Source organism: Aspergillus versicolor, assembly GCF_001890125.1.
Source record: "Aspergillus versicolor CBS 583.65 unplaced genomic scaffold ASPVEscaffold_1, whole genome shotgun sequence".
NCBI classification, from domain to species: domain Eukaryota; kingdom Fungi; phylum Ascomycota; class Eurotiomycetes; order Eurotiales; family Aspergillaceae; genus Aspergillus; species Aspergillus versicolor.
This window is the reverse complement of record NW_024467524.1, coordinates 2,375,205-2,389,507: the sequence shown is the minus strand read 5'-3', so window position 1 is coordinate 2,389,507 and position 14,303 is coordinate 2,375,205. Positions and strand designations below refer to the sequence as shown.

The window sequence follows — 14,303 nt, the reverse complement described above, 5'->3', positions numbered from 1 at the left end:
ATTATTGCAACATCGTGGCCGCCCAGCAGAAGCAAACAACCGGTGTAGATGCCCTTGTATCAATTGGGGCAGGTTTGCCAGGGCCAGTGTCAGGGCCAGAACAACCCTCCCCACTGCTGCAGCCAAACAATTCGACAGCCTCTGTGATTGTGCAAAATACTCCGATCACCTGGTCGTGGGATATGCAAGGCTCGCGAGACGCGTCGTAATCCTGTACAGCTGTAAGGAACCCGACAAATTCCCAGTCGTGTACTCCGTATGCCTCCTCGGATAGACTGCTACAATCTACGACTACGTAGGTCAAGGCTAGGGTTAAGCAGGCAAAGTTAAACTGATATTGAGTAGCCAAGTCTAGCAACGATGCTCCGCAAACATTAAAGCTCCAGCAATATTAAAACATATATCGTGGTTATAATACAATGACACTCGAGAGAAGGCAAGTAGGTCGTAAAAGAGTGCGAGGTCGAGCGCCCAAAATTAAGCAACAAATGTCGCCCTAATACCGTAATGTCGATTGGGGCCGTGTATGTCTTCGTTCAGTCATGCCATGCCTGTAGACCAGAAAACGCGGTGTAGTTCTTGTTTTCTTGTGTTCGTTGATTTGGAATAACAACTTCATTAAGATTATATTCGTAGTTTGGTATCGCTGTGGTGGTTTCTGTAGCCACCAGTAGTCATATGTATGTACGTCTTTTCCTTCGTTCATCGAAGATCAGTGCCGGGTGTACATCGCATCCCTGCAAGGAAGGCAAGGGGTCATCCCGGACAGTCGATCTGTCCAATCCAACAACACCGAGAAATCGGCCTAGTAGTTGCCCGTGTAGGCAGAGTTACCATAGGCCGAGTTGCCGTACCCCGTATTGGCAGGGGCCGGAGCCGCGTAACCATTTGGCGCGGCGGCAGGGTCCTCATTCTTACGGCCAAAGCGGTTGAACCACCCTTGCTTCTCCCCCGTAGCGGGTCCCGTCTCGACATCGTGGGGGGTGGGGTGGTCAGGGAGCGTGTCGTCACCGTTGCCCTGGGGCGCAGTCTTGTTGCGACGCCAGAAGGCCAGGCGCTTCTGGGTTCCGTACGTGTAGTTGTTGGCGGGAGAAGGACCGAAACGCTTCTCGCGCTTGTGGTGACGGCCAAGAAGGAACTGGAAGAGGATGGAAATGAGGAAGAAGAAGCTATTAAAACGTCAATCACGGTTCCTTTTCTATCCTGCTGTAGAGGGATACTCACATTCCAATAATGGCGACGGCGAAGACAACTTTGTTCAGGCGACAGGCGAATCCGTACTGCACGCCGGATGGAGAATCCGCGTTTTCCTCCCCCGTTCCTACCGGAGTGTCCATCGTGCCCTGGCATTTCTGGGTTCCATCGCGGCTCATCACAGCGATGGCAACCATGGCACCCACGAAGCAGACGTCGAGAGCCATGGCCAAGCCAGCGAAGAAAGCAACACCTCCGAGGCAGCACGTGAAGAGACATCCCAAGAGCGCATACAACGTTGCCGCTCCTGAGAGACCCTCCACGGCCTTCATCCAGCGAGGAATACCCAGATCATGCTGAGACTGCTTGGCCAGGAAGTAGGAGAAGATGCCGAGGATCACTGCAGAATCCAGGAACTGCAGGATCCGGATGGCCAGGTTAAAGAATCGAAGAACGACGCCTCCGACTCCCATCGTGCTGTGATGTCGTGCCGATCGGGTGAGGTATCGAGTTGGTGAAGTAAGGGGTGTTTTTTTTATCAGACACTAGTCTGGATAACTCGTCAAGACAAGCGGGTGGGAGGAGCAAAAGAATGCAGGCTAAGGAGAACAGGAGTTATTTAAAAGAAGGCCACGGCCAACAGGTTCACGGCAAAAGGCAGCAGAATTCCATTGTCACAGGCGTCCAGGGGACAGGGTGTGCGCCAGCAAGCAGATCAGTGGGTAACATCCTTGACCCTGCCCACTCACTCATGGTTGATCAAAGGGTTCTGCGGCTTCCTACAGGCTGTTCATCACCCGTTCCAGCAGATTGTCACAGGCTGGTCCACAAATGACGAAGGGAAAGAGCAATAAGATGGGCCAATTTTTGGCGAGACCACAAATTACGCAGCACTGGGTGACAGCCCCAGCCACACTACCAGCCTTGTGACATCATGTTTACTTCACAGCTTGCCTGTCAATTGGCTGCGCACAGCCACAGCATAGCCACAGTCTCTTGCTTGCGGAAATGCATAAAATGAATAACTTAGTAACAGACGTCATCGCACAATTCTCGCTCAGTAGTGTATACATGGCAAAGCGAAAAAATGAATTCACTGCTTGCCAAAGCCACTGCAAAGCACTGCTCACAATGCTAATTGCTAATCAACGCTGAGCAAATAAACGAACCGCATCATGCCTGCGGATCGACAAGGATCTTACAGTGCGTGTCACGGTCCGTCAGCAGCGTTTTGAATCCCTTCTCCACCACATCATCCAGTTTAATCTTATCCGTAATCAGGCCTTCTGGCTGCAACTCGCCCTTGGAGATGGCCTCAATAACACTGCGGAACGACTTCTCGTCATACAAGGCCGCCCCGAGGTACTTCACCTCATGATACATCATCTCGTTAACCCGAATATGCGGCCGCTTCTCCCACACTGCGACGTTGACAATCGTGCCATGGACGCGCACCGCACCAATCGCGCTGTCAAGTGCCTTTTCCACGCCCGCGGTGTCAAATACAACATCTGCGCCAATCCCATTCGTCAGCTCGCGCACCTTTTCGGGGACATCGTCCACCCTAGGGTCTAGGATGTGCGTTGCGCCAAAGTCCTTGGCCGATTGCTTCCGCGAATCTGTTATTTCGGCAATCATAGTCTGCTTGGCGCCTCGCATTTTCAGGACTTGCAGGATGCAGAGACCCAGCGGGCCACCGCCGACGATTAAAACGTTGTCGCCGTGCATGCCATCTTTGAATGGTGACAAGTTGACGGCATGCCAGGCGACGGCAAGCGGTTCTATCAGCGACATGGATTCTGCCGAGACATCGTCCGGTATAGGATAAAAGTGCTCTGCGGGTGCAGCGATGTGCTCTGCGAATCCGCCGCCGTACCCTATATCATGTTAGCGCGTGGCCAGCCATGAAACGCAATCGGAGCCATACCAGACATGCCAATGAAGCCAATGTTCTCACAGCAATATTCGTAACCGAGTTTGCAGGGAGGGCATTTCCGGTCGAAGATCGTTGGCCGCACCACAGCCTTTTGCCCCAGAGAGAGGTGTGTCACACCTTCTCCGAGCTCCTCGACGATACCACCAAACTCATGACCCATTACGACCGGCGCTGTGGTCTTGGTGATGTTGTGCGGTTTTTGCGGGATTAGGACTGGGCCTGCTGCGTATTCATGAAGGTCGCTGCCGCATATTCCACAGTAGGTGTTTCGCAGCTGGGACAATGGTGGTTAGCTTATGTCGTGCTGTGATTGCTTAGGAAACTACCTTCACCTGGCCCTTCCCACACACAGGCTCCTCGATCTGTTCGACCCTTATGTCCTTAGGGCCATGAAAACGGACAGCTTTCATGAGTGGCATGTTTTGTTGCGTATCATGAAACTAGCAAACTCGTAAATGTGGTAAGAGTACAATGGCAATGTCTACAACCAATTTGAGGGACAAGTGATTTGGTTAAATTCAATTTCGTGTTATTCAAACCTAATTCCACGATACTTGGTACTTGATTTATTAACCAGCGCTCGAAAGCAGACCACCACCGACAACGTTCCCATGACGTGAGCAACAGAGGTCCATGGTGAATACGTCCATCTCGCCTGGCTCGTACCTGGTGAAACAGCGGGAACCGAAAGCTGATTGACAGAAAAATCGGGTTCATCTGACCAGGTGTCGTCAGCGAACCTTTGGTGGCTTGTGTCGCTGCTTGGAATAATGGGAAGTGCGGTTGGTTTTATTCGGATAGCGCTCAGGCATGTCAGATAGCACATTCCATGATTCGCTGGGTGTTCGTCCGATTTATCAAGGTATCGCCATAGATATTTCATTAGCACGTTTTGATGAGCACTGCGCAGTGGCGTCATATCCTGTCAGGCTCCAAGCCGTTCACCAAATCCGGTAACTCCGCGTTCTTGGCTTAGTTCACCCTACAACTTTACTTAGCCCTGCTCAGAACCTACAATGATTTCACCCACCTATCAATGAAGAAAAGCCCGGGGGTGCTCAGTGGTCGCATGTCGCGGCCACCCAATCGCTGTCGCTCCCATAATCATGGGAAGTTCCAGAACACCTAAATGTAGCACTCAATCTCCCTCCCCCTCCTCCTGCTGCTGCTCCTGCTCGCGCTGTCGATCGACAAATGTTCTTAATATAGACTCAAGCCCTTCGTTACGGCGTGCAAGCATCATCACGTCTGATACATTAATTGTTGAGCGACCTGCGTGCCTGCATCAATCCCACCTATCAGTAAAACCAAAACGCAGATTGGGACAGTACAGGGTTTGGCAAACTCACTTTGCGAAGCTTTCTAGATCCTGACTCGCGGTTTCTATACAGCCTCAACCGTCAGCCACCTTACCCAAGACACTAGGGCATATAATGACATAATGGCACCAGTGACTCGAGTCGCATGACCGCCCAAGTATGCCACTGATGCCATTTTCCAACACGGGCGGAAATGCCACCCTCCATATGAGCGGAAAGCTGGTACTGTCGCGGGGTAGTATACCTATTTGAACCCAGACGAGCTCGGTCAAAGCGCCGATGAATTGGGGAGTGGCGTTGACGCCGAGTTTGATTGTTTCCTCGTCCACGATCTTCCCAATAGATAACCAGAGGGCGGATTTCAGGCGCTGACTGGGTTAACTGGCTTTCTTGTGCTCACGAACCGGAGATGCGTACCTCTTCAAGGCCAACGTCCTCGTCGGTGTCCATAATCAAAAATCAGTTGACGGAAAAAGATATCTCTTCGTAGACACTATAATTGCAATCCGATCAATTCAGACAGCAAGCAATATCTCCAGAACGGAGACGCGATAACAGCGCCCGACGCGTCTGACCGATGAGGGGCCAACCATTGGCCGAAGCTATCGCGGACTTATGAATTATCCGTGCGAACTCCACTAACCATATTCGGAACATACTTTTTTGCCAGACAGCAAGATGTCTGCCAGAACGACTCATCAGTTTGGCTTCTTTTACGTATCAGAGTTCAAGAGTCTGTAAACACCAGAGCTCTTCTACTCAGGCCAATCCAGACATTGATTCTGGGCTGCATCAACCGCGTCTTCTTTCCCACCCACCGATTTCATCCCACTTCCGGCCTCACCGAGCTACCCGGCCAGCTCCATCCGCAACAAATAAATCCCTCATCACTTTTTTCCTCTTCCTTTTCTCAAACCAAGCCAACAAAAAAAGAGAATAAGTCGAAAGAAAAAAAAAAAAAAGCCACCACCAAAATGTCCTCCCCACCCGATATCGCAGGGATCGCAACCGACGCCCTAAGCGACTACTTCAGCAACCTGTACGCCTTCCTCGAACTCATCGTGACGCGCTTCTGCACAAACTTCTACAAGTCCTTCGCGGAAGTCACGGCCTACCGCTGGACAAAAGTCATCCTGTCAGTGGTTGGCTACATCCTGATCAGACCGTACATCGAGGCCTTCTTCAAGAAGATGCACGACCGGGACCGCAAGAAGGAGCAGGAGAAGGCCAAGGCGGAGAAGAAGGAAAAGAAGGCCAAGGCGAGGGTTTCGGCGAATACTCTGAGGGGTGGAGTGAGCGGTGATGGTGAGGGAAAGGTTCTTGGAGAGGTCGAGAACACGGATGATGAGGTTGATAGTGATGAGGTTGAAGAGGTTGAGGGGGAGAATGCGGAGGAGTTTGCAACGGCCAGTGGGGTTCCGGAGTGGGGGAAGAATGCGAGAAAGAGAGCTAAGAAGCATGCGAAGAAGCTCGAGAAGGAGGAGGCTGAGGGGAGCACGTCGAAGTTGTCTGAGGAGCAGCTTATGGAGCTTTTGGACTGGAGTGAGTCGGAGGACGAGAAGAAGGCTTGAGTTAGGACTCTGTACAGCCAGGGCCCTGCTGTTTCTGTTTTATGCTGCTCTACGGCTCGAGGGTTTTAACGGCACATTTTAATGTATTTGTAATTTTAGACCTTCACTTATATTCATAATGCATGGAGCGGCTCAGTCGTTGTTACACCGTTGAGTTATTTAAGTTGAGATATAAGGCTTCGACTTTCCACGTACAACAACTTTGAGTATTCCAAACTTTCCATATTATCTTCTGATATACTCTATATCTAGATCCTGGCTTAATGACGCAGCATGAGTTATACTTACGAATAGAGACAGGCCAGCAAACAAAACAAAGCTCTAAGTCGACCAACTTCACGACTTCACTTCTTATGCTCAGACGTATTTAACTGTTCCGGCTCAGTCGGTATATTCTCCAGGCTATCAAGCGTCATCTCCACACGTGGGCCAGTGTAATTCTTCCGTCCATCGACAATCCATTGGAACACGGAAATAATAAGAATAATGGCGAAAGCAGCGACGCAGTAATCTAAAGCACCAGTCGTCAGTAAGCATCAACTAAACCTGCTGAATTCGTCCCCAGGACTTACTCATATTACTCCCGGTAACCGTCGAAGATGGCGGAAAGACGAAGAGGACGGTTGTCAGGGCGATGTACGAGAGCGAGATCTGTAGTGGCGAGTTAGTCCAGCTAGATCAGAATTTATTAAAAGCCGGGCTGATATCAAAAGAGACTGACCATATCAGCAACCCAACCAACGGCATTAGGTAGTTTCCACGGCCTTTCTGGAAGAGCCTTTCGGCCTTGCAGGCAGTTAACGAGAATCGGCATAGCGTAGGACAAGTCGAGGGCAACAACAGCTGCGGAAATAATGGCGTTTGAGACACTAGTTGAGGCCAAAAAGAGACAGCCGAATATTATGACCACGATCACCGTCAATATAAGGGCGTTCAAAGGTAATTTTAGGGTTGGGTGGACCTTGGCAAAGAAACGGGATGCAGGAAGGCCGCCATCCCTGTAGGTACACATTAGCCTCATTTAAATCACACCGATTATCAGGAATGTCAAACATGCCTTGCAAATGCAAACATCATTCGGCTACTCGTTGTCATGACGCTGAGAAGGGCAAAGATCAGACAGACGAGGGGAAGCCTGGTCCAGTCAGTCAGCTCTCGAAGTACCAACGTATTGACAGCTTACATTAGAAGGCAAATAGCACCTGCTTTGTTCCTCGTCGTATCAATAAGGATCTGGAGAAGAGGACCCGCAGCGGAACTGGCCACCTTGTCCATATCCCCTGCGACGAACAAGAGGACGATTAGGAAGATCGAGCCAGTAAATGTTCCAATACCGACACAATAAACCATGACCTTGGGGCCCTCAACCGACGCATTTGGGACCTCTGGCTAAGTAAGTAAGGTGCAAATGCATATGCATTGGTTGCTTACCCTCAATCATATGGGCAACTGCATCCTATAAAGTCTATTAGCAAATCCCCGATTCGGGCCTTCGCGATAACTTACAAAGGCAGTGACCCCTAGACCCCCTTGCAACAGCTTTGTATAAATAAGTATGTGGCATGGTATATTAGTGGCTGGAAATACTTACTCCCAGTAACCAGGCAATGCCATCCGGCCCTGTTCAGGTCAGGAAAACCATCTATGCGCTGCTCAGACATGACTTACATCCAGTAGTGTTGACAAAATTGCAGAATACAAAGCTGAAAGCCGTCAGCAAATACATTGGCTCAGGTTATTATCCTACACGTACTAGGCCGAGTTATAGTCGGGGGAAGCACAGGCGAGCGCTGTGATGGATACAATGACAAAGCCGCCAATCGACCACATAACTGCAAAGCCATCAGTCAAGCCTTTGATGCAAACATTAGATATGGCATACAGGCACCGCGGTAAATTATTGGCAAAATCGAGTTCATAAAGGCGTTGACGACGAATGCCCCGAGGGTCAAACCAATGTAGATAAGGAATTGGTGCCACCGTTGGGCTTCGTAGTCCTAGTCCAGCTGTTATAAAGCCCAGCTCTGATGTAACAAGAAGAATAAATTTCTTACCGGGTGCATTGCAGAGATGATCCCAGTGATCAGTTGGCTTGACAAAAGGGAATTAACCGCTGTCAGTGCGGCTTTTCATACCGTCAGTTGCCTCATAGGATATGGATGTAGAGCTGGAATTGCCTACCCATCCGGCCACATTAACCCAGCCAGTAATCCAGGAGAGAATTGGGACCCATTTTGGCCAGGCAACTGTATGATTCAGCAAAGTTTTCATAAGTGAATGCTGTCAACCACGTACTGACTAGACGCTCGTTAGCTCAATTTCTCAACTAAGACTCATGACTCGTCATTACTTACCTGCAACCCAATGATACTGCCCACCAGCTCTATTGAATGTGAGATACTAATTCCATTCCAGTAAGAGCAGAATAACCCACGTTGGATATGCCGAAAGGAATTCTGCTAATGAAGACGCAATGCAGAAGTTGCAGAAACCCGCTGTTACCAGACCTGGTGGATCGTGTTAAAATAGTAAACAATCCCAAAATATCGTTCTCGGCCTACCCCAGATTACACTTGTGCTGCCTCCCGAGGAGATACTGATAGATAAACTAGCTGAAAGCGCCGTCCACGACTGTGCTTGTATTAGAGAATATGGCCGATCAGCAAGGGTATAGGGGACCAACATTCAGAACAGCAAAGGCCAAACCAAGCATGGCCCTGGTGACATTTAGTCTTTATATAATATACTGCTGGGTTTTCAGTGCTTACCATGTAGAAAATCGGCGTTTCAACTCTGGTCGATGGCCCAAAGCAGCTAGCTGGGCGTCATCACCTTGCAACGGGGTTCCTTCTTTCATCATGGCGAGGAACTAAAGACAAGGCCAACTCAAAAAGATGGAATGGAGAGAAAAGTAGCATATTCCAGGACTTCGGGAACAGGTTGACTCAAATAAGCTGATAACAGACCGCGTCGCTTGCATGCGGGGAAGCAGGAGTTACAGCTGATCGGACTCAGCGATCGCGTCGTACTAAAAGGTAGGGCTCACGCATGGACTTGCCTAAGCAGGCTAACCATGCACGGCACCTCTCAATTTCTTGCTATCTCATGCTGCTAGATTATGCACGGCTGGGCAGGCTCAAATTGGACCCCCACAGGAATAGTTTAACTGCCCATGTTGCCAGTTGATTCAAACATGTACATGAGCAAAATCGCTCTAGTGGAAGTCAATCATCGAATAGCAAATCACTGGGACATGCTTGTAGAAAGTCGCCGTACTGATGAAGGAGGCTTCGAATAAGTTTAGTGCTTTTTAGATGCCGTTTGTAATTCCCTTCGCGAGTATAGTCGCGACGCAGGAACACGCTGTATCTCGAATGCATCCGTCATACTTGGGCTCTCATTATTATCCTCGACCATCCACCTGGCCATGGACTTCCTGGTAAGGCGGTCGTCCCTGAATAGGCCCTCAAACTCCCCAGCGACGGCTTTGTCTTCTTCGTCGTCGGAGTCATAGTACTCAGAGGTATAATGGGCGCACCAGGTGGCAGTCGCGTCGTCGCAGATCGGAGCCACGAATTGGACATCTCTCGTGCGATATAGAAGATTCACCCCATTCTCGCTTCTACTTGCACGCAAGAGCCCATCGACTTCCCGCAAGTCAAGATCAAACTCATCCGTATGAATAGTCAGAGAGCGGAACAAGGCTGGTGTTGCAAACGCATGGAGAGATTTCGAAGTGAGGCAGAGCCTCCTCAGATCACTTTGCTCCAGCTATACAACCAACAAATTAGCAACTCATGGGTTCGGTACCCAGTGCCTGGTCAAAACAGTTCGAGCAAAACCCTGTGAGATAACATCGAGCAGTAGCTCTAAAGGGAGGCGCAATAGCATTTTTCTCCTGGCCAGTCGAAAACTGGTAACTTGGTAAGGTGTTCCTGTCAACTGAGGCAAAGACACCAACCTGCGGCCTCGTGAGCGGTCAACCCGTCAAACTGATGAGTCAACTACATGATTTCTCGCGAGGTAATTGTGCCAAGAGCTCTAAAGAAAAAGACAAGGTTGAGGTATCGAGGTTTTGGAGTCTATGCTCATTTGATTTCTCGAACGAGACCAAGGATAAATAAACCAATATCATGAATCATTCCTTTCCTATCCTCGCTAACGTAGGGTAATCTAGATCATATCAAGCAGACCTGAGTTCATTTCCAGAAGGAAAACAAAGCAGTTCAGCCTAGTGCATCCTCCTCAAAGCCTCAACCAACAGTTTCACCTCCTCCACATCCTTACCCACCATGTCAACAATCTCCTTCTGCACGGCAGGCTCACAGACCAAGAACCGTTCGATCAGCTCGCCGTCTACAAATCGGAACGGCTCGCTAGCTTGCCGGGTCATGGTCCGGAGTGCGCGGAACTCGTTGAAGGGGATACCACCCAGGGAGTCGACGCGGCTTGCCATTGTGGCTTGGAAGCGCATCAGGAAGTCCTGGTATTCCGGGTTGATTACCCCGTAGAGATAGATAGAGCCTTCGACCTATGTGGGGGGGAGTGAACGTTAGTTTTGGGGTATCGTTGATATGTGGGGGTGGGGGCGGGGGTGGAGTGGGAGAAATCCGACGGGATTGAGGATAACGTACCGTTCCGAGGAAAGCCCTCGGGACAACTGTTGCACTACTCTGGATATTGACGGGGCGGATACGGTTGACCATTTCGCCGAGTGAGATCTCGCCAGTCACCTCTAATCGGCGGCGGTCCTCTTCCTCGACACCCGAGCGGTTGCGTCGGAGGACGATCAAGTTCCCTTCTGCGTCGCTTTCGAGGTATGTGTCTTCTGCGATGGAGGTAACGCCGGTGCTCCAGACAGTTTGGAAGTGACGAGCCACCTCTGTCAGCTTATCAGGGAGGCCGTCTTTACCTTCCTCAAACTCAACGATGCAAATACTCTTCATGAGATCGGAGATGGCAATCACGTTGTCGGTTACTGTGATGTCTACGGGTGCTGTAGACGTCCTGTAGCTAGCGAGTCTCTCAAGTTGCAGTCTGCCAGACTTGTGGGCCAATCGGTATACAACAACCTTGGGGCTGGTTAGAATTATTGTAGAATAATAGTATAGGGAAACCTTACAGTCTTGACAAGCGCAGCCACGATCTTATCACCCATCATTGCCAGCGCACGGCATGCTCCTTTCACAGTTGTCTCTTTGACCATGGTGAGCTTTCTGCCGTTGTCGACTTCAAAGATGCGAATGTGTCCCTTGGGCGGTTCAAACCCACCCTCGTCGCTCAGGTACGCACTCCCAACAATAAACCGGTCCATGGGTTCTCCATCTTGGCCATCCGTAGCTTCAGCACGAATCACACTTTCCACGATCTCATCCTTGGGAAACTCAAAGGCATCCAGTCGCCTGAAGAGGATTTCATCAGCAAGTACGAACTGGCTCTTCACTACCTCCTCCCCGTCGACCAAGTGGCGCTCAATCGTGCCCATACCAAATGCCTTCTCTGAAGGAGAGTATGCGACGCGTCTAACCGTAGCTTTAATGGGGAGCGTCTGGATCTGTGTAGTCCTTTCCTTATCAACCAGACCGATCTTGAGTTCCTGGGCTGTAGCCACGGCAATTGACTGTGGGTAAGCTTCTGAGTGGAAATGACATATCCGCGATGCCCCTTCCGAGTTCACGGCTGAGTAGATGATGCGGCCTTCGGATCCGTATATCAAGCTAGGGTTTTCACACGTAGCAAATACATTGTACAGTCCGTTTTCTCTGGGCAGTTTCTTGAACGTCGGTTGTTCAGAACCAAGGATGAGCTTGTTCATTCCAGTGAGGGTATGGTCCTCGGGGTTATAATTGTATGTTATAACACTTCCATCGGCCATCGAAATGAAGAGGGTTGGTGGGTTATCCGCCAGTACCCTGGCGACGAGAACAGAGCGCGGGAAGGCTTCACCGGCAGGGCCAAGCGATGTCATACCGATGTCGGACAAATCCTGCAACTTCAGAACCGAGACCTTCGCCAGCTGAGGAAATCCAAGGATGCAAACATCGGTTGGAGACGATGGCACCGTCACGCCCGAAATCTGATTATCTGCGCCGAAGTTCTTCTCTGTTCTGACTTGAGGCTCTGACTGAATATCAATCACGGTCACAAGCTCACCACCCACAACGAGAACTATCGTGTCATCGTTGGCAGAAGCTGCAGTGATGATGAGCCGCCCCTGTGGTTCCCACTCGTAGACGGTCATTCCACCCTCGATATCCGCGATGAGGACTCTCCGTTCCGTGACTTGCAGTATCCGACCGCCAGGTAGATTTGCCGCAAGCAGCGTGTTCTCAGAAAGGCTCAACCCAAGGAAGCTTTCCAGCTCTTCTACCTCTCCGTCAGCACTGAACTGGAAGACTCTCGTCTCATCTACGAACGTGACGAGGAGCGTATCCAAAAAGTCGCCAATCGAATCGACCTGCAAGCCCCACAAGTCTGTAATATGTTCCATATCCCCCAAGACACCCAACTCCTCCATTCCAACACCGCTGCGCACACTTCTCAGGGTCCCGTCATCGAACGCCCCAGAACCGGTGACAATCCGGGCCTGGCCGGTCGAGAATTCATGTGTCTGGCTTTCGCTCGTGCGGTTTCCGAGATCCATTATCGTGAAGTCTAGAATGGGCGCAATGTTGGACAAGGTCTGAATCACTTCAAACGACTGATCACCGATACGCAGGACTTGGGAGTCGCCTTGGTGTGATCCTACAAACACTACACCAGCCCCAAGATACACCAGGACGGAGGCTCGAGGGATGTTTCCGAGGCTGTGCAATTCCCAGCGTTCCACTTCCGAACCGTCAAGGACCAGCATTAGGAAAAATAGCCTCCCATAGTCATCCGCTAGCAACCACCTTTGGCTGTCGACCTGCTCCCAAGCCACGAAGATCGTTGCCTCCTCCAAATGTTGCGATACAATTTCATTATTATCAGCGTCGACGTATTTAATCGACGTCTCACCCAGAATAAGAAGGCCACCTGCACTAGTCATCAGCAAACAGGTTCACAAACGAAAAAGAGCCGACTCACCTAAAGGTGCAGGAACAGGTATAAGGTGGGATGCACCAAGGTCCAACTCCTGCGTATAATCCGCAAAGTGCGTAAACTCCGATTCGGCACCTGCCCCAGCGGTGTATTTCAATTCCCGAACCTTGAGCTTAACCTTCTTCTGATTATCCTCATACAAGAGCGCCAGTCGCGGAGATCCAGCCTGAACATGCAGAAAAGCCGACGAGCGCACAAACAGCTCATCAATCCTCGTAATGATCGGCTCGCCCAGTTCCCCAACCCGCGGTGCATCAGGTCCAGTAGGCATCGCAACCGGTCGCCCTCTCCTCTTCGCGGGCAATTGCACAATCGGTATAACCACAATCATGCCATCGTATATCTCCAGCGTCATGAACCGGCCACTAGGGTCAATCATGCACCGGCTCCCTGTTTGTGCCTCGCGGGACGACGGGTCCGCGATATCGACATAGTTCCTCTCCGTATGAACCTGGTTGTTTGCACTATCCCACGAGAGTGTAAAGTACGAGTAGCGATCTGTGCCGACGAAAAGGTGGTCTGTCGGCGAGTCCGCGGGTGCGGGGAGGCACGCCAGCATCGTCACCCTAGCGTATATCGAGCATGATGTAGCGTGAGCGAGACCATCAGGTGTCACGACGTAGAATTCGAGTTGATTCGCTTTCCTGTATGAAGTACATCGAAGCCGTCAGCAAGAAAGCCTTTATTTTTTCCGTTTCTTTTTAAGATTGGGCATGGTATTGGTCGAGCCAAAGCTCGCTCGGGGGCAATCCAGGTACGCACGCAACAACCAGGCACTCGTCCTCGGGGTTCATAAAACGCAGCTTCAGAGCATGGCGAATGCTGCTCGCGCGATGGATTGGCACAATGTACGACATCTTGCTTGGATGGGGGGATGTCTGAGTGAGTCCCTAGTTTGCTTTTCCAAGGACCACCTGCGGGGAACGGACAACGGACGCGGCCCTAGCCCAGAAGCAGGACAAGAGCTGTTCGCATGAGAAATTATCGATCTCAACGCAGCATGTATATCTGCATCCTCTTGTCCGATCGGGAGGTGGCAGGGTGGATGGCTGATAGGATGAAGTTAGGAATGCTGGCGTTGGCTGGGGTATTGCGGAACTTGGAGGTTCGTCGGCGGGCGCGTGGATCTCGCAGAAATCTGATGACGCTTGTTTGCGGACTCTCCGTCTTAACTCCGCCAGCCTGCTACCGTACTACTTG

At 50.7% G+C, this 14,303-nt stretch overlaps 6 protein-coding genes across 6 annotated transcripts; 1 reads left to right on the top strand and 5 right to left on the bottom strand.

Annotated features, from left to right (window-relative positions):
• Positions 1–316: 316 nt before the first annotated feature.
• ASPVEDRAFT_58576 (uncharacterized protein) lies at positions 317–2,030 on the bottom strand. Its single transcript, XM_040815422.1, has 2 exons — positions 1,225–2,030; positions 317–1,169 (listed from the first exon to the last, which is right to left on the bottom strand). The coding sequence occupies exons 1-2, from the start codon at positions 1,665–1,667 to the stop codon at positions 806–808; spliced, it is 807 nt and encodes a 268-aa protein (XP_040662453.1). The 5' UTR covers positions 1,668–2,030; the 3' UTR covers positions 317–805.
• A 337-nt stretch (positions 2,031–2,367) lies between these two features.
• ASPVEDRAFT_48824 (uncharacterized protein) lies at positions 2,368–3,549 on the bottom strand (the record flags this gene model as incomplete). Its single annotated transcript, XM_040814081.1, has 3 exons — positions 2,368–3,071; positions 3,122–3,404; positions 3,457–3,549. 3 exons carry the CDS (start codon positions 3,547–3,549, stop codon positions 2,368–2,370), a joined length of 1,080 nt encoding a protein of 359 aa, XP_040662452.1.
• A 743-nt stretch (positions 3,550–4,292) lies between these two features.
• ASPVEDRAFT_95029 (CENP-S family protein) lies at positions 4,293–4,899 on the bottom strand (the record flags this gene model as incomplete). Its single annotated transcript, XM_040818771.1, has 4 exons — positions 4,293–4,410; positions 4,480–4,513; positions 4,694–4,817; positions 4,867–4,899. Coding segments are annotated over 4 exons (309 nt in total), but the record flags the coding sequence as incomplete, so codon positions are not given.
• A 524-nt stretch (positions 4,900–5,423) lies between these two features.
• Positions 5,424–6,020, top strand: ASPVEDRAFT_23684 (uncharacterized protein; the record flags this gene model as incomplete). Its single annotated transcript, XM_040809571.1, has 1 exon — positions 5,424–6,020. One exon carries the CDS (start codon positions 5,424–5,426, stop codon positions 6,018–6,020), a length of 597 nt encoding a protein of 198 aa, XP_040662450.1.
• Positions 6,021–6,364: 344 nt separating this feature from the next.
• ASPVEDRAFT_78444 (uncharacterized protein) lies at positions 6,365–8,880 on the bottom strand (the record flags this gene model as incomplete). Its single annotated transcript, XM_040816549.1, has 18 exons — positions 6,365–6,531; positions 6,593–6,671; positions 6,742–7,018; positions 7,093–7,155; positions 7,204–7,405; positions 7,452–7,476; positions 7,527–7,559; positions 7,612–7,640; positions 7,689–7,723; positions 7,774–7,852; positions 7,903–8,017; positions 8,075–8,145; positions 8,220–8,318; positions 8,375–8,403; positions 8,455–8,527; positions 8,582–8,651; positions 8,704–8,737; positions 8,789–8,880. The coding sequence occupies 18 exons, from the start codon at positions 8,878–8,880 to the stop codon at positions 6,365–6,367; spliced, it is 1,572 nt and encodes a 523-aa protein (XP_040662449.1).
• Positions 8,881–10,060: 1,180 nt separating this feature from the next.
• ASPVEDRAFT_250519 (DDB1/RSE1 family protein) lies at positions 10,061–13,869 on the bottom strand. Its single transcript, XM_040809732.1, has 4 exons — positions 13,089–13,869; positions 11,143–13,037; positions 10,655–11,092; positions 10,061–10,551 (listed from the first exon to the last, which is right to left on the bottom strand). The coding sequence occupies exons 1-4, from the start codon at positions 13,660–13,662 to the stop codon at positions 10,252–10,254; spliced, it is 3,207 nt and encodes a 1,068-aa protein (XP_040662448.1). The 5' UTR covers positions 13,663–13,869; the 3' UTR covers positions 10,061–10,251.
• Between the last annotated feature and the right edge of the window lie 434 nt (positions 13,870–14,303).

Coding starts and splice junctions, on each gene's coding strand:
- ASPVEDRAFT_250519 (XM_040809732.1), bottom strand. CDS start 13,662: ATGCTGGCGTGCCTCCCCGCACCCGCGGACTCGCCGACAGACCACCTT. Junction 11,093..11,142: donor TGGCTGCGCTTGTCAAGACT/GTAAGGTTTCCC, acceptor ACCAGCCCCAAG/GTTGTTGTATACCGATTGGC. Junction 10,552..10,654: donor CGAGGGCTTTCCTCGGAACG/GTACGTTATCCT, acceptor CCCCCCACATAG/GTCGAAGGCTCTATCTATCT.
- ASPVEDRAFT_58576 (XM_040815422.1), bottom strand. CDS start 1,667: ATGGGAGTCGGAGGCGTCGTTCTTCGATTCTTTAACCTGGCCATCCGG. Junction 1,170..1,224: donor GCCGTCGCCATTATTGGAAT/GTGAGTATCCCT, acceptor ACGTTTTAATAG/CTTCTTCTTCCTCATTTCCA.